This window comes from Alosa pseudoharengus, unplaced genomic scaffold (assembly GCF_046254945.1).
Source record: "Alosa pseudoharengus isolate Yale_2024_CS ecotype anadromous, Long Island Sound unplaced genomic scaffold, YU_APseudo_1.1 YU_APseudo_1.1_scf_8, whole genome shotgun sequence".
Lineage (NCBI taxonomy): Eukaryota > Metazoa > Chordata > Actinopteri > Clupeiformes > Clupeidae > Alosa > Alosa pseudoharengus.
In genome coordinates, this window is record NW_027468870.1 from 36,112,205 (window position 1) to 36,135,084 (window position 22,880).

Genomic DNA, 22,880 nt, shown 5'->3' on the forward strand with positions numbered 1-22,880 from the left:
CCTGCAGACCAGGCCATGGATTTTAAGCAAATGAGAAGAAAAGTCTTATAAAGGTGAGCATATTCCCAGAGACAGAGATGGTTTTTTTGGCGGGGGTGAGGGGTTTAGGGTGGAATTCACAGATTGCTGCCTTATTGGACGATGATTTGTTGGACGGCTCACGCTAATCTAACACCCCTCAGCTCAAACCATCGGGGCCAGAACGAGCAAACAAACACAGCTGCTTTGAAATTTCCTTTTGATTGCCGGGCTAAATCGACAGCCTTTGATGCGCAAAATACATCAAGTTGGAATGCAAACAGGGACGTTTGGAAAGGGGGCTGAAACTGACAGACTCCACCTCAAAGTCTGTCATCTTTTTCTCCCAGATAAAGGATGAGTGATGAGGTGATGGGGGGTGGGGGAGAGGAGAGTCAATATACTGGATAAAAACTGCCAGTCCCAACTCAGAACTGGCTACACTGCACAGCACACTCTCTCAGACCATGCAGTCTACAGTCTTTTTGTTGAGCTTCCCATCCAGCCCTACAGACATGCTGTGGTGCAGGAGATTGGGATGGAAGACACAAACACAAAACCTCTAAAATAATTATAGTCTGAATATAAAAGATACATTAATGGAATTCACTGGATGTCATAAACTATCCATGTAATGGTGTTTTATACAGCATATATTGATCTCCTTGGGTTTGGGCATCACAATACAATGTAAAGGCCTAAACACCTCACAGATCAATGGACAAACACACACACAATCAAACACACGGAAACACACACACACACACACACACACACACACACACAATCACACGCACGCACGCACACACACACACACACACAGACACACACACACACACACACACAACTTGTTGGAGACCCATGGTGTAGGACTTTTCATTGGCAAAAGTATTAAACCAACCAACAATATAAAATATTAAGAAGAGCTCTTTTATTTCATTGAGTTAAATCGAAACAAATGTCTTCTAGTGCTCATGGACTAATAGCCCTACTGGTAGGCAATTATTACCCCGGCTTGTATTTAGGGGGCCGGCCTTTATTTGTCAGAATTGACCACACCGCCGGCTATTATCCGAGGCGGAGAGGGTTGTATCCTGACTTACTGTTTTTGCCTAATGTGTCATTCCAATGCGTGTCTCTGGTTGTGTCTGGTTAAATGTCACACTTTGAATATGAAATCACTCCCACTTCAATCCTAATTCTCAATTTCCTAATACATTTCACTGCAGTGAACAATTACTGTAAGTGAGGACTGAATCAAGGCTAAACCAGTTCCTCATATGAAACACATAGCGATGCAATGTACTTCTCTGGTTGTGAATTGGTACATGAACCAAGACAAACCGGAACTTAATAAAAAATGTTGTTGCAAGTTACCGCCACGCGATCAAAGTTCCAAAAAACCTGTGCTGAATGGCTGTAGCGCAGGAGGGTGGGATGTATTTCAGGTGCTGGAGGGCGTCATTTAGTAACTCATTGGCTACTGACCAAGTGATTGGCAGTTTTCAGTTCCAAAACAGTCTCCATAACCCTGAAACTACCATGGAAAAGCACTGCCATTATCTCATGAGATTGTCACCACTCTGTTTTCTCTAATGCTCTAGAAGACAGACCTTAGCGGGATGTGTATGCGGCCTTGACCTGCGACCTACGTACCTTGCCGCATAAGAGCCGCAACCCCAAACCAGAAGCTATTAAGCAACGTGAAATTGTTTTGCACCACGTCTGAGGCTGGGTTGCAGGGATGTGGGTTGTACCACTCGTAGGGACTGAACCTGAGAGAGAGAGAGAGAGAGAGAGAGAGAGAGAGAGAGAAAGGGAGAGAGAGAGATTTTCTTAGCTATTTTAGATCATTAAACATAACAAGTACTGTATGTAGGAAAACAGTTATTTCTGTGCATGTCTGGTAAAAGTGCCAATACATCTGTTACTATGAAACTAAGAAAACGTAATGACCTGAGAAATACTGTTTACCAGCACATATTTTAAAAATAAAAAATGAAAGACTTCTTTTCTATTTTGTTTGAAATTAGTTTCCCTCACCCAAACAGTTAACGTTTGCCAATTTCCTTCTGTTTAAACGGGAAGGAGCTGAATTACAACTCCAGGCACATTGAACACCCGACAGTGATTACACTCTCCCCAGCCGTACATCTCTCAGACTTTCTGACTTTACTGGAGGGAGGCGCATTACAATATCAGCATTCCCAGCCCAACTTCTCCTCTGTGTTCAGCGAGTCTCTCTTCTCTCCTCTCCTCCTCGGGCTCTCACTCTTTTTCACTCTCCTCCTGGACCCAGATAACCGCCCAGGGCAGCTCCCAGGCTTTTGACCCCACTCGCTTTTAATCCACCAGCCAAGGCTGAGGATGCCCTTTTTCAAATAGCTATGGAATCATTTCTGCCCATGGGGCAGCTGGATGGAAAATGTAGTCCCAAAAAGACTGAAAATCCACTGATTATGTGGGCATCATTTAACGTGACCTAGTTTAGTACATTCCACATGTCTTGTGTCCTACCTGCTTTCGTAAGAAGGTTAGTGAACTTTATAGGCAAAAACCACAAATGAGTTAAGTGGAGGTAGCCTATATTTTTATTGGCCTGCTTCAAACCCAGATCAAATACAGACCAGCAAGCTGGACACAAAACAATAGAGTATCTATCTACCTCTAATAGAGTATCTACCCCTGATAGAGTATCTACCCCTAATAGAGTATCTACCCCTGATAGAGTATCTGCAAGAAGTCCTCTGCCTCTCTGGGGTCGATGAAGCCTTTCCAGACCTACAATGCATTAGCACCTAGATCATACCCGTCTCAGGTTAGTCTAGCTATTCTAGGCTTGGATTTGCTGTCAGACTGTAGTTGGGCCCAAATGTCTGCTCAAACACAGGGCTCTGACCACAGTTGTGGCCTTATCTGGTGCAGGCAGCCTCCACCCCACCCCCCAGTCGTTCACCCCACTGGGTGACCCTGGGTGACAGTGTGAGTCTTTCACCACACTGAGTGGCCTCCAGACTGGGTCTTCCCCACCCATCCCACGAGATGAAGTGTGAGTGTCACATAATAAGCATACTTATTTGACATTTATACCTACTATAGCGCTACAATCTAGGTAGAACCGATTGCTTTAGTTTTTTTCGTACCGACAGTACTCAGTGACCTCGAGAAACAGAGATCTATGTGAAAAATCGCCGGAATTGTCCTTTGACACTTATCGTCCATCTTCTATTTATTTCCTTAGTTTGTTTCTACATAATATATACACTACGCAAACTTGAGCTGTACCTGGCGATGGCAAAAAGCACACAGCTGACTCCGATGCAGGCCAGCAGCACGTACATCCAGATGTCGGGGGTCAGCGGGTTGAGGAACGAGAAGACCCCCGGGTTGGTGCCGTTGGGCTTGCGGTACAGGATGCTGATGCCCAGCGTCATGAAGGGCTTGGAGAAGTCGATGACCTTCTCCCTCACGTAGGTGATGGTCAGAGGGGCCACAGCCAAGTCTGCAATCTGATGCGGAGGGGGACACGGAAACGACTTATTTATTGTTTTTTAATCTTACTGATCTTCAGGGTGAGGAGAGATAAGGATTAGTCGCTGGACATCTTGAGACTCCCCTTCCAGAACAGGCCTTACTTACTTCAGAGGATTATGGATTTGTTTCAAGTATAAAATGTCAGGTAAGCAAACATAGTCTTAGTTGACCACATAGTGATTTGTCTGACCTGAAACCTCAACCTGAAAGTCAAGCGGCCACCATTTCACTTTTGTATCTGGTAATTTCAAGGTTGCATTTGAGTCATTTCAAATCATAAAATGTATAATGGGTAATACAAACATTATGACAAATCCTTCTCACAAAACATCTACTTCAAATTTCTCCCTTTTAGCTGAAGGTAATCTAATTTAAGATCTTCAATTAAATTACATGGTTACATAGATTTTTCTCCCACACCTTACTGCCAAACTCCAGGACCACTTAGGCTTTATTCAGGCTAATTGAACAAATGGAACCAAAGGGGATCAATAGAGCTTATGCGACAGATCTTGAAAAGGTGCATTTAATACATTTTTGTTCAATTCCATGCAAAGGCAGGGACTGAATCAGGTTGGTATTATGATGCAATTCAAAAGGAGCTGGATGGTGAAAAAGTCAATCTACAAACTGTATCAAACTTTGTGAGCATCATTTATATTTTTTTGGATGCAGACTGGATTATGTGGATCATAACTTTCATTAAATAACTGCAATTCAAAAGAGAGAAAGACACATAACCCCTCAATGATATATACAGTGTGATGGCAGTATGAGTTTGAGTTTAACAGACTGTGAAAGTGAAGATAACCACTAATGAACAACTAAAGTGACGTATTACAGATACCTTTTGCCTGCACTATTGCCTGACAGCTACAGCAGAGTGATTCTGTATTAGATATGAACAGACTCACATGGTCTATGAGCTCCCGAACCATTCCGTTCCATTCTCCCTTGTCATTCTGGGCTCCGTATTTGCCGTCGGAAACCAGTTTCACCTCGTAGGAAAAGCCCAGGATGTTGGATAGCTCTTTCAGCAGGTCCAGACAGTAGCCCTCAAAGCGGTCATTTCCATACAAAACTTTGTCTGATTTCTTGTACATCACATAGGGATTTTCCTGTGGAGAAGAGCCAGACAGATAGACTTCAGAGACAAAAGTAACAATTGACAACAAGCAATTCTACTGTACACAAACCTATGCTGATAGTCTATTACTTTCATATCAGTTAACTATATATCATAAATTAGTGTACTTTTAATGCCTATCTTACCAATATTGTGGTGACTATAAGTGTTCGGTTGGCCAGTGAAGCAGTGACATTGGCATCGTCTTTCTTCCTTTCTGTCAAGTTAAGGCCAGTGAAGGAATTCCACACTCCAAGCTGAAATTAAAATCATATTCATTATGAGGTTCAGTGGGATAAACATGTGATTACTTACTATTAGTAATATGAAATTCTGCATAACATTTTTTCCACTCTTTGGAAGACAAGAATATGACACCACAAGGGTCAGCAATTATGAACACAAATGGATGAACAATGGGAAAAGTGGTTTGCTTGTGAATGAAAAGGGTACAAATAAAAAAGATCTTTAGGCTTTGTCTGTGATACTGTTGACAGAAGACCGCTTGCATACGCTTAAGATTTTAGGCTGATAGTGGTAAATAATCCGGTCATTTAACAGATTAACACAAAGATTTATGGGATTTTAACCTTACACAGCAATCCTCTTTGCCACTGTAAGTGCAGTCCAAACCCGTAAACCATTTGTAGCCACAATAATGGAAAACCCCCCAGAATATTTGTATGTATAAACAACTTTCATTAGACTCTTAAAGGTCTTCCCATTTCCAGAGGTCTAATGACCATTTCTTGAACGAGCTCAATAGGCGGTAATGGCCGTCCACTGCTCTTTTCTCCTTTCTGCCTTGTCTGATCATTTCTAAGCCTGCTGAGAGACAGTTGCTGCTAGAATGGTGGTGGAGGCCCTGCAGGGACCCACATGTTTGCAAGGTCAGTCCAAATGTTACCCAGCTCGTTAAATAATAATCGTTTCGGGAGCAGGTCCGGCTTCCAAATACCAGTCTTGTGCTTGGCTGGTTTCACACCCCGACGGCATCCCGCAGACTCATTAGTGAGAGGTATTTCACAGCACTTTTTCCAGTCATGAATCCCTTTTATCGGCTCTGGCCCATCCGCAAGCTTGCCGTTTTACCGTCTGAGCTTCTTCTAAACCAAAGGACACAAGGCATTTCTAATGCATGGAAGGCACAGGGTTCTAATCTATGGAAGGCTGAGGGTGTGTGTGCAGTCAAAGAGCATTGGGGCTTTAACAGAATGATAAAGGAATTATTGAGGACATTATCCAAACAGAATTGACGACAGGAGCTTTTGGCTCTTATATCCATTATGAGCTTTTTGTTCTTGTGCTTAACTCTGACATTCACAAACACTCCACACTGTCCTTTTGCTCCTTATATATTGGATGCAGTCATCCCAGGTAATATTGTAAATGGCACTCTCCACCTAATCATAAAAACTAGACTCATGCAATTCATGTGGGGTGGGGGGGCAATAATTTCAACACCAATAAAGCGATGCAGCTAGGAGGGCTACAGTAAAACTCAATGGATTACACCTGTCGGAAGGACAGTAAAAACGACAGGAGAAAGCTTTCTTGTAAAAACAAACTCAAAATAGTCTAGTCTGTGACGCAGCAACGATAGTAACGACCAAAACGTGAGCGCCAAGTTGAGCGGGAAGAACAGCTATTCCCGAGGGAAAAAATAAAGTCGAAAGTAAACAAATCAAATCGCAAGAATATGAGCAGTGACACGAACAGGCAGGGGTTATTTTCCTTGGCCCTGAAGTCGAGTCAGTGCGTTAGCCAGTGGCAGTCATCATCCAGCGCATGAAACACACCACTGCCTCGCTGAAGACATGGCTGACTGTTTGATAATTCATTTATTAACGGGGCCATAAAGTGGTGGGTGTTCATGTACGGCGGCAGGGGCAGGGGGTGGTCATGAAGCGGTACATCCTCTGGGACACAGGCACAGGGAGCGGCTTATTTAAATGAATTCTGCTTTTTAAAAAATGAATTAGCGCTGCCCTCTGAGCATTCTCCCAGAGATTAGAGCCACAGTCGAAGCACACTTGAAGGGCCTTTGCCTGCTGATGTGTCAAATGGAAGTGGCCTTCTTAAAATAACAAGACGCAAGGCTGGTATGGCCTGTTCGGTCCCAATACTACTCTAAATATATAATAGAAGACCCCATTACACACACTCTAGAAACCTGCTTAGCAGCAGAAGACATTATACAGCATACACCCTTATATATTATATTAGTTGGTAGTACCATTAGCGTGCACAAACAAACAACTCTTATTCAGCTAATGCACATTTACTGGGATTTACAAGGATATATTTTGTCCTCAAGGAAAAATGATATCTCCTAGCTATTCGTGCAGGTTCAGCACAACCTTGACAAATAAGCCCTGTAGGAAAGGACTTGGGGTTCTGGGGGTCTCAATCTGGTGCGGGGAAATAGGTTTGGGCATGGGGGAAATCACAGTTGAGGGGCCAGAGGGCAGACTACAACAAACCTTTGTCCACTTCTTCAGCCACTTGGCACCTGCAACACGCTAGTGAGATAGGGAGGTGAACAGTGGATGATGTTACCATTAAAGCTTTCAAAATAAATTATTTTAATAATGTAGCATTTTTATACATTAAACAAACAAAATAACAAATGTGTCAACATGTGTATGTAAAGTGAACAGCTAAATGTTGCTTCTAATCTGCATGGGTAAGCTGTGGCCTACTGGTTAGCGCTTCAGACTTGTAACCGGAGGTTGCCGGTTCGAACCTTGACCAGTAGGAACGGCTGAAGTGCCCTTGAGCAAGGCACCTAACCCCTCACTGCTCCCCGAGCGCCGCTGTAGCAGGCAGCTCACTGCGTCGGGATTAGTGTGTGCTTCACCTCACTGTGTGTTCACTGTGGTCTGAGTGTGTTTCACTAATTCACGGATTGGGATAAATGCAGAGGCCAAATTTCCCTCATGGGATCAAAAGTGTATATATACTTATACTTAATGAAAGTGTGAAACAACCTATAGAAATATACTCTTACAAGAATGAATAGCAAAGAAAAAGACACAAGCTCCTAGTCTGATCCCTGTGCTGCAGGGCATGTAGCACTCACAGGGGAGTGGTCTTACCTTGGCATTCCCTTCCTCTTTCAGACTGATCAGGTCCAAGTCAAAGTCTCTCCTCAAGCCATCGGTCTTGTTCACGACGATGCGTCCTGTCAAGCCGTCCCAGCGAGCCTGAAGGGGAGGGAAGCACACACACTCACAGACACACACAGACACAGACAAACACACACAGACACAGACACAGACAAACACACACACACACACAGACAAACACACACACACAGACAAACACACACACACACACACACACACACACACACACACACACAGACACAGACACAGACACAGACACACAGATAGAGATGAGTTTAAGAGCAGGTGGAGACCACGGAGTAGCAGAGGTGTAAAAGTCCAGGTTCAGAAAGTAAAAGTCCTGCCACTTTTGTTGCAACCACTCACTTAATCAGCTCTTAAGCCAGACAAAGATTATACATAGGCGGAGCAAGGTACTTCATCAGGAGCCACTTCCGCAACCCCCGGAACGCACTATTTTAGTAGGCTATTGCTAGTTGTATAAGTATAAGTATAAGTATATATACTCTTTTGATCCCGTGAGGGAAATTTGGTCTCTGCAATTATCCCAACATAGAACAACATAGCTGAAGTTATCTAACCAGTTCAGTAACATCAGTTGCTTGATTAAGGTTAAGAACATTTTAAACCCTTTTCCCGTTTGCTGGAGGGAGTGGCACACAACATTTTCACAAAGTCGGTCAGACTACATTACCGTGAGACGAGGTCTGAAGACAATGACCATAGAAAAAAGCTATATTTTCTGATGTTTTAATGTAAACAGGAAGTTGATATGTCAGTACAAGTGAAACCAAAATGGAGTCGTGTATAGAGTGCATACATGTCAGGACTTTTACTTTATGAAGTATTACATCTCTGCTGAGTAGTAGAGACCGTCAACATGGAGAACACCATTGGAATGTCTGTTTTCTGGCAGCTACTGGTTGGTGATATGGAGGCCTGTCAATCAACTCTGCTCCAGAAATGTGACTGCTGTTTGGTACATTGTAGTACACTGACGACTGTTGCCAAAAAACACAGTGCAAAAAGGAGATAAATATTATAATCAATCAGCAGTGTTATATTTTGTAGGATGCCATCAGACTATAACCACAATCAGGCTTATTGGCACCAAACTGAGCTTCTTCTTCTTTGACTCTGTGTGCATTTGTCAGAAGGGTGGACAAATCATGGCTTTGATTTGGACACAGAGTGTGGATCCAGACCAGAATGCATAAGAGAAGAAATCTATTTTCAACTTTTGGCATTCACCGAAGGTTGGACAAAATGCAACTGACAGGAAGTAAGCTGTCAGATGAGGAAGTACACAACCATCAATGAATCTGTTTGAAAAACCCCAACCACATGAGCATACAAACATCTTGTCCATCCTTCAAACAGTATACTTTCTTTTACAAAAGCACAAATAGCACCCATTTGTTACAAGCAAGTCACATTCTCCCTGTATATAGAAAAGGGCTGTTTTTCATAACTAGACCATTTGAAATTCTGTCACTCACTCTCAAGTGTTAAAAAATACCTGCACCTTACTCTGTTTGTGTTAAAGAATGGCCTTTCCTTTCTACAAGTAAACATGTCAGAATAATTTTAGTGGATGTATGCTGTGTGGTGGAAAAGTTCAGATTTATCTTTTATATTGATTTTTAACAGAATCGCGGAGAATAGGAGATGTAAACTCTCACTTCCTTGTGAGCTCTTTAAAATGTCAGGTTGTTGTAGCAACCTACAGTAAACATATACACATGCCAGTCTGGTCTACAAGACAGCACACATTCCCTCTATGTGCCTTACATCCTAATGCACTGCATGTCCAAAGTCAGCCAAAAGTTGGCAACTTGTACATTGCACTTGAGTTTTATCACTTAGTTTAAAGGGGGATATTTAACCAGCCTGATTGATGAATTATTCAGTGATTGTATTGTTTTCATTGCAGATGCATACATTCTGAGCAGTGACAGACTCAACCACCTGCTCTGCTTACCCCCCATCCCCGGAGGTAGAAGGAAATAGCCTACTGAACAAAGATTATTTCATTTCCATTCCACCTCCCCTTTCCTCTCCCCCTTAATGCTTTTATCTTAAATAACATCCTTTAAAGCGGGAAGCAAAACAGCTCACAATTCAATCACTGTGAGAGGCCCTGTGACGAGGTAATAGTATTGTTACCACCTGTCCTCCCTTGTGAGCTGAGTGAGTGTGTGTGTGTGTGTGTGTGTGTGTGTGTGTGAGTGTGAGTGTGAGTGTGAGTGTGTGTTTGTGTGTGAGTATATGTGTGTGTCGTGTGTGTGTGTGTGTGTGTTTGTGTGTGTGTGAGTACATGTATATGTGTGTCGTATGTATGTGAGTGTGTTTGTGTGTAGTGTGCGTGTGTATGTGAGGATATGTGTGTGTGTGTGTGTGTGTGTGTGAGTATATGTGTGTTTGTGAGTATATGTGTGTGTGTTTGTGTGTGTCCTGTGTGTGTGTGTGTGTATGTGAGAATATGTGTGTTTTGTGTAAGTGAGTATGTTTGTGTGTCGTGTGCATGTGTGTATGAGCATATGTGTGTGTTGTGTGTGTGTGTGTGTGTGTGTCATGTGCGTGTGTATGTGAGCATGTGAGTGCTGTGTGTGTCGTGTTCGTGAGTGAGTGTCTATGTCTGTGAGCCATCTGCAGAACAGAGCCATTCCACACATGACCACTGCTGGCCACCCCACTGGCTCAAGCGAGGCTCTGGCATTGATGGTTAGCAACGAGAGAGAGACCTGCCAACCCCCCCACCCCTGGCCACAGGGCATGCCATCAGACAGCCGTGGCAAAGGGTTGTGGCAGAGCACACATCCATCACACACATCCATCACACACATCCGCCGCCGCGGGGGCTGCTGGGACCGCCGCCATCTGCAACACCGCGCTCCGCCACAACAAAACGTGACCGGGTTTGAGGACTGCAAACACAAACACCGGACGCAAACACATGACGTGGGTGCCCGGAGCAATCGCGGGCGACTGAGGAACTCAGGGAAGAGTTCTGTGGTTGGTTTCTCGGTTTGTTTGCAGTGGCGGGGAGTAGGGTGTGCTTGTGTGCGGTGCGTGCGTGAGTATGTGTGTGTGTGTGTGTGTGTGTGTGTGTGTGACAGAACACCGGGCCGATCGCCAGGAGCCATCTGTCCAGCACCGGTGCCATCAGCGGGCGACTGAGCGCTGCAGCATCTCCCGAGCAGAACAGTGATTACACGCGGTAGAGCTGATGCACCGCTGTCCCACCTCCTCCGTCACCATCCATCTAGCCTGTCCGGCCACATGATGAACTGACAGCATATAATGGGAAACAGTTCAAATGGGCTGTAAAATCTATTACTTGACAAGAAAGGACATTTCTCTTTTTTCCCCTCCGGAATGAGGAGAGGGAGAGAAAGAGAGGAGAGGAGAGCCACGGATGTCAACGGTCATAATGTGTGGGTTAAGTGTTTGGGTCACATGATGCCATGATGCTAGTGCCCCATGTTATGACAGAATAACCATTGATATCCTGCATCTAGAGAAAAAAAACAGCAATGACAAAATGCAAGGCAGATAAAAACCTCTTTTCCATGAGAACATATTTTCACGTCCAACCCCCCGATGCTCCACGCTCATAAAATCATGACCATTAACTGGGATTACAGCGCCGATAATCTCTGGGTGAGCCGACATCACTGCATCTATGCACTAATGATGGTGTACTGTATTAGAGCTTTTATGGATCATCGGTAGGCAGCATCTGGTCTCATTCAAGCCATAAACCAAAAAGCCTGCTCTGTGTGACATCCCATACGCGGCCGGATGGTTTCATGTGCAAATCAGTGTCTGTGGCATCAGTTCAGCACCCCGCACACTACCTCACCTATCTCAGCTCCAACAACTAATACTGATGCACACACACACACACAAACACACGCACACGCACACCCATACACACACACACGCACACACGCACAAACACACACATCACAAACAAACACACACACACACACACACACACACACATAATTAAACTCCACACACAGAGATAATTAAACTCCAAGAATCCAAACCTGGACATCACTACATTCTTGACAGAAAATATGTTGTTAAAGAGGCTTTTTACCCCCAACATAAATGGCAGGATGACAGCCTTGCTGGGTTCTGATCAGCCTGACAATGCTGACCTTTCTCTCTGGAAAATAAGCAAGTCTAATTGAGAGACATTTGTAGCTTTTTTCTTCCTCTTCTTCCTTTTCAAAAATGTGGATGTTTGTCTAAAGGGAAACAGACAGCGAGGAGGAGAAAAAGAGCCTGATCCACGTCTAAAAATATGCTAGGAAAGTCTGTTCGCTCTGAGGTATTACAGACTAATGCACTCGGCGCCAGTCATCTAACAGCCATCTTTCATGTGATGCATTTGCTGTATGGACAGGTGCATCCAGTGGCCCAATTCCCAGTGATGGGCCTGAGTTATGGGGCTCTTCCTCTTCACTGGAGGGAGAGAGCACCTTAGAGTGGATGGGGGACTTTAAAGTTAAAAACGCACATACATCAAGGCCGTATCTTCTGTCATCCTTTTTGGGGGATGAAATACACCACACGCTTTTGCCTCATAAATGGATAATTTCTCATCGGACGGAGTCGTGGAAATTACTGGGGAGGAACCGACAGTTCAACGGCAACCATAAAAGGGGAGGGGGAGCTCAGTTCCTCTTTATGAACGGCTTCTCAGGTTTATGACAGGGATGACTCCTCCAGTGCATGAGATGACTTGTCTATGGCTGAGAGAGAGAGAGAGAAAGAAAGAGGGAGAGAGAGGGAGAGAGAGAAAGAGAGAGAGAGAGAGAGAGAGAGGGAGGTTGAGAGAGAAACAGAGAGAGGGAGAGAGAGAGAGATAGATCTCCAGTCTTTTTTAAGGAGAAAGGGGGGAGAAAAGACGGTTCCTACCTCTCGGAACAGATTCATGAAGCGGGGTCCGTAGCGCCAGGGTTTGTGCCGGTGGCACTGCAGAGAGCTCACCGTCATCTGGGTGGCGCGCTGGGATGCCACAGCAACCATGAACACGGCGTCGTACATCAGAGCAGCGTCCGTCTAGCGAGGGAAACACACAGCAGGCCTCACAGGAGCACAGTCTTACACAACCAGCTCATCTGCTTCCTCAACTGTCAGGCTACTTTGCAATGTATGGAAAGTCACTGTGAGCATACACACTATTTCAGCTCTCTGACATGTAAGGTTACACTAATGAGCAATCAACCTTTCCATGTTATCTATTTTCAAAATACTTAGAGTACCATGCTGCATATTCGGGTACGCAGAGGAGATGAGCAAATATTCATTTCACTAAGCCATGGAAAATATGCTGCCAAGAAACATGCTCGAACAGATCCCTTCATTAACTTAATCAATTATCCGCTTCCTTTCCGCTCCCACACCCATTAAGTGCAAATAAGATGAATGATGGAGGCTCACTGTCATGACTCCATTCAGCAGAGTGGTGTCTGGTTTGGGTGGAGCCTGCAGCCGCTCCATGGACCACTTCTCCATCACCGAGGCCACTGCAGGGTTGTCCAGGTTGAGCATGCGGAAGGCCGTCATGTTCACGCCAGTGAAACGGTAAGGCTCCAGATCCAAGGCAAACAGATCCTGCGAACCAACAACAACAACAACATCAACATCAACAAGCAAACTCAGTGCATGAGCTCCAAGTGTCTCCAAACATGAAACACACAGAACTACATGCAACCTGCAGCGCTACAGTATTTAGACAGACACAGCCAGTGCAGAATAACAAAGGTGTGTGTATGTATGTATGTATTTGTGTGTGTGTGTATGTATGTGTGTGTGTGTGTGTGTGTGGGTGTCTCTGTGTAGGGGTGTCTGTGTGTAGGGGTGTCTGTGTGTGTGTGACTGTGTGTATGTGTGTGTCTCTCACATGCTACCAGAGTAGTCCAAAACCAGTACTAGACAGATATGATTCTGGTAGACCAGGGAGTAGAAGTCTTAATCATTCCTGTTTCATCTTAACCATCTTAATGCCTTTTAAGACACATTTTACACATTATGTAAAATGAATATGCCACGTATAAAACACAACTTGTGATTAAAACGTTTAGCCACATCACTGAGGTCTTTGAGACTTTTAATAAAGTTCAGAACAAAGAGACCTTTCCAGTCCTTTCATCTGACCTACTTTTTAATATGTGTAGGGTCATTGGGGCAATATTTGACTAACCTAATTGCTTTGTGAACTTGAAAAATCTTTTAAAGCTTTAACAGTGGGGCCATACAGACGGCGGCTGGAGATTAAACACTACAATTGGTTGATACAGAACGTTCCAAAAAGGTTCCCCCTAAGAAGCATACCAATGAGTCGGTCACCTACACTACATGTGAAATTAGAGGAACAGAAATGCTTGGGCTGTGTGGTTTTGTGCAAAAGGGTTCCGGTACCCATACGGGCACTAATTCACTGCATTTAATGTACTGCTAACTGGGAGTGAGAATAATCAGGCTCATTAGCATCTTTAACAAATAGCCCCATCATGCTACATCTATCACACTGTTTACAAACGAGGAAATGATTAGCTCGCTTCACAGTGACAAATCTAACACAACTACTTCATACTATCTGTCTTGCTTAACACTGTTACAAAGATGAAATACTGCAGCAGCACTTCAGGCAGGTGGTGTTTTTAACTTACCAGAGTAGTGAAGAAGAAATGGTAGTACTCTGTCATCATTCCCATTGACATCAGCTAACAGAGCGAGAGACAAGGTGGAGAGTGGAGAGTGTGAAAAGGCAGCAGAAAGAGATAAAAAAAGACAATCTGTTAACATTAGCTGTCCACCATGATGTTTTAAATGATCATCTAAGGCAGAGCTGTTTCCCCCATAAAAAATGTGCATCATGCCCATTATGGCCTGGGTGAGATTTCACAAATGACCTAAATGAAAGGCTTTAATGTGGCCGCCTCACTCTCCGGCTTTGTCTAATACGCGGCCTGCGGCGTCTCCAGCGTGACAAAACTGCTCTTTTGCTTTCATTGGGATTCCAAGGAGCAACATGGCTTCATCGCCGGTGTTTGACTAAATAAGTTCAGAGAAAGTTCACACGTTCGCACAGGCGGCACATGAAACATGATAAAGATGAACGATGGCAGCAGCATAATCCCAAACAATTTATGGTGCAAGGCTCTCTCTTTCACTATATCTCTCTCTCACACACACATACACACATTGCACACACAAATACAGCTTTTTTTTATCCTCATATGTAGCGCAATCAAGCATGAACACTAACTTCCAGCGAAGTTGAGTGAAAATATCAAGCTGCTCAGAAAGTGCAACCTCAGTAGATGTTGCACAAAAGATATCTAAAAGCAGATTCCATTCAGTGAAAGGCTGAGGAGAAATGACACTGAACCTGTTTGAGGAGCTCTGCAGCCATCTGATAGGTGCAATCGAAGATGACATAGAACTCCTTGCCCTTCTTCATCTCCTTGAGCAGGGGCCGGGCGTCGGAGCTGCCCGTGGGGAGCTGGCGGATGCGGACCTTCAGGTTGTTCTTGGACGGGGCTTTGATCAGCTCCTGCATCCGCATCAAGCCTTCAGAAACACAATGCAACAATGGCAAAGAAGGGGGAAAAGAAATAGAAATTCCTGTTCAGTAATGACTTACAGGGGCCATAAAGAGCGATGGAGGAGTCTTACAACTGGGGGGCGCAAAGGGCTATTGATTCTTCTTCCTTTCTGGTAAAGAACAATTTTAAGAAATCCCCAAATATTTAGGCCTAACTGAGATGGTAAAAAGAGAAAGGCACAGAGAGAGAGAGAGAGAGAGAGAGAGAGAGAGAGAGAGAGAGAGAGAGAGAGAGAGAGAGAGAGAGAGAGACTGTGTGTGTGTGTGTGTGTGTGTGTGAGAGAGACACACAGAGAGAGACAGAGAGACTGTGTGTGTGTGTGTGTGTGTGTGAGTGTGTGTGTGTGTGAGAGAGAGAGACACACAGAGACACACCAAATGCCCACAGTTCAATTTAATACCAGTTCCCTCATAGACTAATATTGGGAATATAAATATTTTATCAGGGGCTGTGATGTGAATTATTTAACCACACAAGTTCAATATGAAATTAAATGAATACAGAAATCCATCACTTGGTTATTAGCCAATGCCTTTGAGCCATAACTCTTTCCTTCTCTCTTGAATGACTGTCTTCACAAGCTCAGTGAGTGCTCTTTGACCCAAGACGATGGAGGGCATATGACCTCTGCTAAACATACTGTATGTGCCTCTGGGGATCAAACATGACAAATTGCTGAAGTAATCATCTTAATGTATGCTGGCTGTTTAACACACTTTCAGTTGCACTAAAATACAATTAAAAAGCAAACGAGGCAAAAAACAAAACAAACACAATAACATATGCTGTTTTTGTAAATTGACTGACAATAACATAAAAGTTTAAACTGTAGTTTTGGATCAACCCCTCTCATCAACACCGGGATGATACTAAAAAGTACTGTATGTATAGTAACCTACTTAGATACTATATTCTAAAATGAACAATTAAGGTTGTTGATAATGATTGACTGAATGACGTTCAAAATCATTGTAAAATATTGTGTAACTCTTTTAAGCATTAAGTTCTACATTACCATAGCATGCATTGATACAAAAGTTGCGTCTCTGCATAGCTTGGCAACCATTCTGCTAGAGGAAATATAATTCTTGGCAGAAGAATGATTATTTATGAATTACTCTAGAATTATATTCTTATCTTTATTTTATTAAACCTTGCCAGGTATATGTAGTAACCATTTTAGAAATGCAATAAGCCCTGTAAGGCTGTAGATTCCATTGATTTCCATGACTCCAATTTGCATCAAGTCTAACAACGCCCCTTAGCTGTTCTAAACATCACTGGAACCTATAGCCGCTTGGGGCTTATTGCTTAATTTTGCGCAGACTGACAACCAGAGGTGGAGGTAGTGTGTGTGTCAGTGTTGTATGTCTAAGCTCCTTAGGCTACTCATGCATACGTGCATAGGTGAGCAATAACAGAGTGCACAAAGACACTATTCTACCCCATACAAATGAGAACTGGTCTAAGATCTCAATAAGAATCTGTTGATGTTTTTTTTTTCTTACCAAAACGGGTCCTGACTGCAATACCCCAAATTTGAGCCATGATAAAAATTGACTATTCTAACAGAGGCACTCTTATGTTTGAAGAACTCAGCTAAAAGTAAAAAAAATTATCATATTCCACCCCATTCCTCAAAGTCTGAGTGGCTGAAGATGAAAGCCCAAAGTCCGAATGCGGGAGATGACTAAGTGGAGCCAAGTGCTTAAGAGAGCCCAGCTCCTCCGTGCTACATTTGCATTGGCATCTGGTTCCACGGCTTCCCTAATGACTCTGTAATAACATCGGTTCCAAGTCAGTGGCCATGAATCTGACACACTGATCATCCTGAAGCTGGTAAATTCGATACAAGTCTTTCCTAACGAAGCAAATCTTTCCTGGCAGAGAATCATTTCTCTGTGTGAGTGCAGACTCGGCAGGGCCAGGCCTCAGCTTGCCACCAATCTCTGACCGACCCCCCACTGAAAAACAAGTACGCTGGCCTATGCGTGGGTTATAGCAAGGAGGTGGTATGGGCAGGCTATGGTTGGTCAGTCATTATCCAACTCGGTTGAATGCACGGAGTAGGTGTAAAGTACAGTAACCATGGTAATGCCAGAATATGGACTGCAAAATATCTGACTCACATCTCTTGAATAGGGCAGACATTATATTAACTCTATGCAAATGGTAATGAAATGCCTGACTTTATTTAATCTTTATTTAAACACATAGTCTGGCGAGTAGAATGAACCATACCCACATCCTGAGGGAAAGCACTACTATTGCAATTACACTTGTGAAATCATGGGCGATATAAAATAAGTGGTAGGTTAGGCTCTATGATGTGGTTTATGGCCATGATAAAACATAGACCTCCCTCAGACACAAGAGTATCCTACAGGACCAGGGCCAGCAGGCCTATATCTCAGCTACTACATGGACTCAGTGACCTTTCCAAAGAATGGAGCCATAATAATAATAATAATGGGAATATGCTCTGAAGCGTGACATTTCTCACTTCCCCAAGTCCATTTTTTTGGTCCGGCGGCAGCAGCAGCACAGGATTATGGGTAGAGAAGCACCTCATCTCCAGCTGAGCCGACCAAGGCGGCCCCGAGACGAATGTCGGGCTTTGCTGGAGTTTTTCAGAGCAGATGGAGGAGTCAGCCTCCCATATGATACGCTAGGGCTCGAATTAAGCAAACACAGACAGGGGGTCTCCTGCTCTCACCCCTCCGAGCTGAGCCAGGGACGAGACAGAGAAGAGACTCTGAGGCGGGCACCGCGCTCGCACTTCATTGGAATGCAGTTGTCTTGGCGTGAAACAATCTCACAAATGACATCTCCAAAGACAAACAATGGCGAATCTTTGAACTGGGATGTCAACCATGCGTACTTGTGGTATCGGTAAAGCATTCAGATGTAGTTCAGCCAACAGTACAAAACACTCAAGACACTAATTTTCACAAATGTAAACACTGTGAACACACACTGTTCTCCTCAGATACATCTCTCTTTCATCTCACTTGTGACACTTTCAACAAAAGTGCTTTGAGATAGCGGAGGTTTCAGCTGCCTTTCATAAAGTTGAAAAAAATCTACACCTCAGCTAGGAAACATCCCAAACATACAAATATTTGCTATCAAATAGACAAAGCTTATCCGGATTATGGTGACTAGAATTCCAGGGTGATCCAACACAGCCTATGGCAAAAGAGTGGAGTAAACTAGAGCATCTACATAGAAAACACAAAATATAGAAAATAATCATGAGCTGATGATCTGCCAATAGCACAACACATCTACATTTTTTCACAGAAAATTACAAAATAGTTTAGTATAGTTATATATAAAATAGTTTAGTATAGTATATATATTTTTAATAAATATAATTATTGAAGAGGAATTGAAAGTCCAAACATGTCTTCTATCGCAATATTTGTGCATTGAACAGTAATAACTAATCACTCTAATCTTTTTTTTATGACAAATATTCTGTAGAATAAGTAGAGTTCCAGGTGAAACACATTTAACCAAAGGTACATGACACAGCCAGATCCCCACCTGTGCTGTCCTCATAGACAATGGTGACAGACTTCCACTTGAGGAAGGTGACAATGTCCAGGATGGCCCGGCTGATGGAAGTGTACTCTGGGTAGAGGTTGATGTAGAACGTGTCCTTGTTGTCCACGGACGGGTGCTTCCAGCGGGTCTGGATGTGCGGCACCTCCAGGGCATTGCAGATAGACTGGACAGCGCTGACCGAGGAGGTGTGAGAGGGCCCGAAGACGGCCACCACGCCTAAGGCTAGCTGATCACACACTGAGGGGACAGGAGGGGGACAAAGGAGACAGACACACAGAGACGTAGAAAGAACAGAAGGACATTCAACTCTGAATACTCAGCTAAATCATACTCATAATCATCTTGATTTTATTGTGGAAGCATTATTGGAACTGGGGTCACACTGGCATTTAGGCATACATTATTTACACGTGCAGTATCTTTATAGCACTCACCTTCGCTATCAGACAACATGTCAGCCAGGTCAAACACAATATGGGTAATGCCCATTTCTGGTAAAAGGTGTAAAAGTCTGGCTTCAGAAAGTAAAAGTCCTGACACATTTTGGTTCCAACCATTCACTTAATTAGCTGAAATTAGCACAGTTCTTAAGCCAGGTAGATCAGCTAGCTAGTAAAGAAAAACACCTGTGCTAAGCGCAAAGGTAGAACCGATACATGGCAGGACTCTTACTTTCTGAAGCCAGACTTTTACCTCTGCATTTCTGTTTTTCCTCTCTTCAACCCCTGATTGTTTTTAATGCACTCTCAGCAGGCCTACTACTGAATCCATCTTCCTGAAGCTTAACCAACAAGGAACTACTGAGCATACCAAACCAGTTTGGGTCTCTTTAATCCCTCCATGTATTATGAAAGCAGTTAAAAGCTCGACAACATAACACAACAGCACAGCCCAGGATCAAGAAAAAAAGAGACCACTGTACCTCTTCTGGAGGCTTCAAAGCTGTCGAAGAGGTTTACTCTCTGAATGTCATAGGTCAATGTGGTGTTTGGCATTAAGGTTCTGTTTCGGTTGATGCTGGTGACAGCAAATTTGAAGGCTAGCTCCTCCACACTCACAGGCTCATTCTCCCGTGTCTCAAAGATTCCCCCTGGAAACCCACAGTGGAGGAGAGACAGGAAAAAAAGACAAATTGGATGAGGTCAAAAAGAGTAAGGTGCAGATAGATAGAGAGAAAGAGAGAGAGAGAAAAGAAAAAAGAAAGAAGGAGAACAAAGAAAGAGGAGAAAAGAATGATGCAGTGTCATACACTTTCCTTGTGAAGCATGCAGGGTAAGACACAGACATGTGTTTTTTTTTCTAGCCTCGTGAACATACTGGGGTTGGTAAGATCAATCCTCTCATGCTATTTCAGGGGTTAGGAAATGGTTTAAAGCAATTGCATGGATTTATGGATGGATCTTCCTTTCAAACAACTGATCTCTAACTGCCTTATTATTCAGATAGACCACTTTATTTGGTCTATTCACTGTCGAGTCATGAAGGGTCAATTACAGAAAACTGGCTTCCCCTGTCTTCCACTGGCTGTGGATCTATTGAGTGATTTCTGGATGATTAATGTTGATAGATATGTTGAAAAAGAAATCCATGGTAGCTTTGTAAGCTTAGCTTGGCAGAGTAAAAAGATTTACATAAAATATCAGTATCTTCTAGCACATAAAACAGCATAGATATTTCTCATGATCAAAATGAGAAATGTACAATACAGTAGGCTATAGCCCCATCTTTTCAACACTGCCTTGTTGCATTCATTTCAATACAGTAGGCTATAGCCCCATCTTTTCAACACTGCCTTGTTGCATTCATTTCAATACAGTAGGCTATAGCCCCATCTTTTCAACACTGCCTTGTTTCATTAATTTCAAAGCCACATATCCATGTGCATTTTTTCTGCTTTAGGAATTTACTGGACAGCTGAATGGCAAACTTGGCATTGCACCCAAACCAAAGGAAGACTATAAAGGTCGCTAGGTCTTCATCAAGGACTGTAAAGTCACTGGGGGTGGGGTGGGGGTTGGGGGGTCACTAAAGGCATTCGGATCCAAAATACCAAATTTTCTTCAACCTCAGTCCCTCACTGAGGTGTGTGGTGTGTGTGTGTGTGTGTGTGTGTGTGTTTGTGTGTGTGTGTGTTTGTATTCAAACGCTACTGAATGAGGGACTGGGTTGATCAATACTTCAGAAAAGATAAATCACTCATTCAACATTCAACTACGCATCCATCATTCCGAAAAGAGCCGCTCTGCACAGAAAAACAAAATTGATCAAACTGACCTGCATGTCAAGCATCCCATCTAGTGTATGCACACCTCGATGATACATGTGCTATTTTGAATGTGACACTTCAAGTCTAAGTTCAAATCCATCAGGAGAGGATTTAGAATGGAGATCAAAAAATAGGCTTCCAACCAGGCTGTGAGCTGAGCAAACAATAGCCAACATCAGAAGCCTTTTCAAATACAGAAACAACATGGGATCATAAAAACGCATTCTGGATGTGTACTGCATACCCATCATTAGAGCTCACTAATAGCAATTACTTAATATTTTTTGTCATAAATGTTTCACAACATGTAAAATACACTGTAAAATATATATTTTTTTAAATCATTGAAGCAAGCTTGCTTGAACAAAACACCAAGGACAGCACACATTTGCATTTGCTGTAGCTGGGGAGAGAGAGAAAAAATCTAAATTCATCTCTGTCCATGAGCCGCCCATCCATGAGTGCTGATGATTTCTGCAGTGACATGAACAAGAGACACATAATTAAAGAGCCTGGCAGGAGGAAGAAACATTGAGGCCCCCAAGCCCAAGTGTGTGTGTGTGAGTGGGGGGGGGGGGGGGGGCAACTGTGAACAGGATTACATCTCAGCCGTGGACCGAGACAGTGGCGCTGTGACATAGCATTTCACAGTGGCGAGAGTGGAGATATTAAAAACGACCATAAAAAGGCGGAGGGCTTTGGGTAGTGTCTGTGAAAATGTCAAAATGGTGATGGTTAACCAGCCCCTTGGGAGCCGAGGGGGATAAAGTCTGCTGGAGCAACTCTGAAAAGCGATCGAAGATACGGTGTCTCTGCAGAGGAGACATTTGTAGGCCTGACCCGCGGGACTCGTGGGGGCTTTCTCTGTCTTGTATGGCGGACCGCCGGGGAAGTGTCTGTCAAGTCACAGCGTGTGAATTTGGACAAGTCATGCCAGCTGTAGAGCCATGCCAATAGCTGTGTGTAGCCATATGCATACGTTGGATGCAAACACAGAGGCACACAGATAAAAGCTGGCACATTGCAACATCCCTAGTGATAAAGTTGCTGGATGCTAGCTGGATATGTTTGTGTTTTTAATACAATAAAACAAAACATTTTTCTGATTTGGAGGATAGCAGATATTCCACAACTGCCATTACAAACTGATGTTATCAGTTACATTTCTGAATTATGGAAGATTCACATCTCAAGACATATGCTTCAGTGAGACTGTTTTTTTCCAGACATTGTGTTGCCATGGATACATGGATGTCTTGTGTGTGCTTTTTGGCTATGAGGGATTTGGGAGGAAAATCCTTCCTAAAGAAATGAAGGAGAACAGGCTCCCAGAGTTCAGCAGTGGTGCAGAGCACAGCAGAGCAGAGCAGAGCAGAGCATCTACACCTGCTTTATGACAGGGCACGGCAGCTCAGAGGGGTGTCAGGGAACCACAGGCGTTTATGTTCCTCATAAAAGTTTCAGCCAGCCTCAGCGTGCCTCATCTCACACTCTTGGCCCTCCACTGGGGCGACACAGAGGCGTGAGCAGGCACATAAACATGCACACACACACACACATGCACACACACACACACACACACACACACACACACACACACACACACACAC

General features: G+C 43.6%; 1 protein-coding gene across 3 annotated transcripts in view; it reads right to left on the reverse strand.

The window, feature by feature from the left end:
* The window catches only part of grik1a (glutamate receptor, ionotropic, kainate 1a), a 38,703-nt gene that overhangs the window by 10,097 nt on the left and 5,726 nt on the right, over positions 1-22,880 (reverse strand). For 2 of the 3 annotated variants that reach the window (XM_076274293.1, XM_076274294.1), the window contains exons 2-13: positions 19,927-20,094; positions 18,984-19,241; positions 15,218-15,399; positions 14,496-14,549; positions 13,264-13,437; positions 12,739-12,882; positions 7,777-7,884; positions 7,162-7,200; positions 4,825-4,935; positions 4,467-4,670; positions 3,304-3,527; positions 1,675-1,793 (exon numbers count right to left, since the gene is read on the reverse strand). In XM_076274293.1, the coding sequence (XP_076130408.1) occupies positions 1,675-1,793; positions 3,304-3,527; positions 4,467-4,670; positions 4,825-4,935; positions 7,162-7,200; positions 7,777-7,884; positions 12,739-12,882; positions 13,264-13,437; positions 14,496-14,549; positions 15,218-15,399; positions 18,984-19,241; positions 19,927-20,094 (1,785 nt within the window). The remainder of the gene's footprint in view (positions 1-1,674; positions 1,794-3,303; positions 3,528-4,466; positions 4,671-4,824; positions 4,936-7,161; positions 7,201-7,776; positions 7,885-12,738; positions 12,883-13,263; positions 13,438-14,495; positions 14,550-15,217; positions 15,400-18,983; positions 19,242-19,926; positions 20,095-22,880) is intronic. The other variant, XM_076274295.1, reaches the window with a different exon arrangement.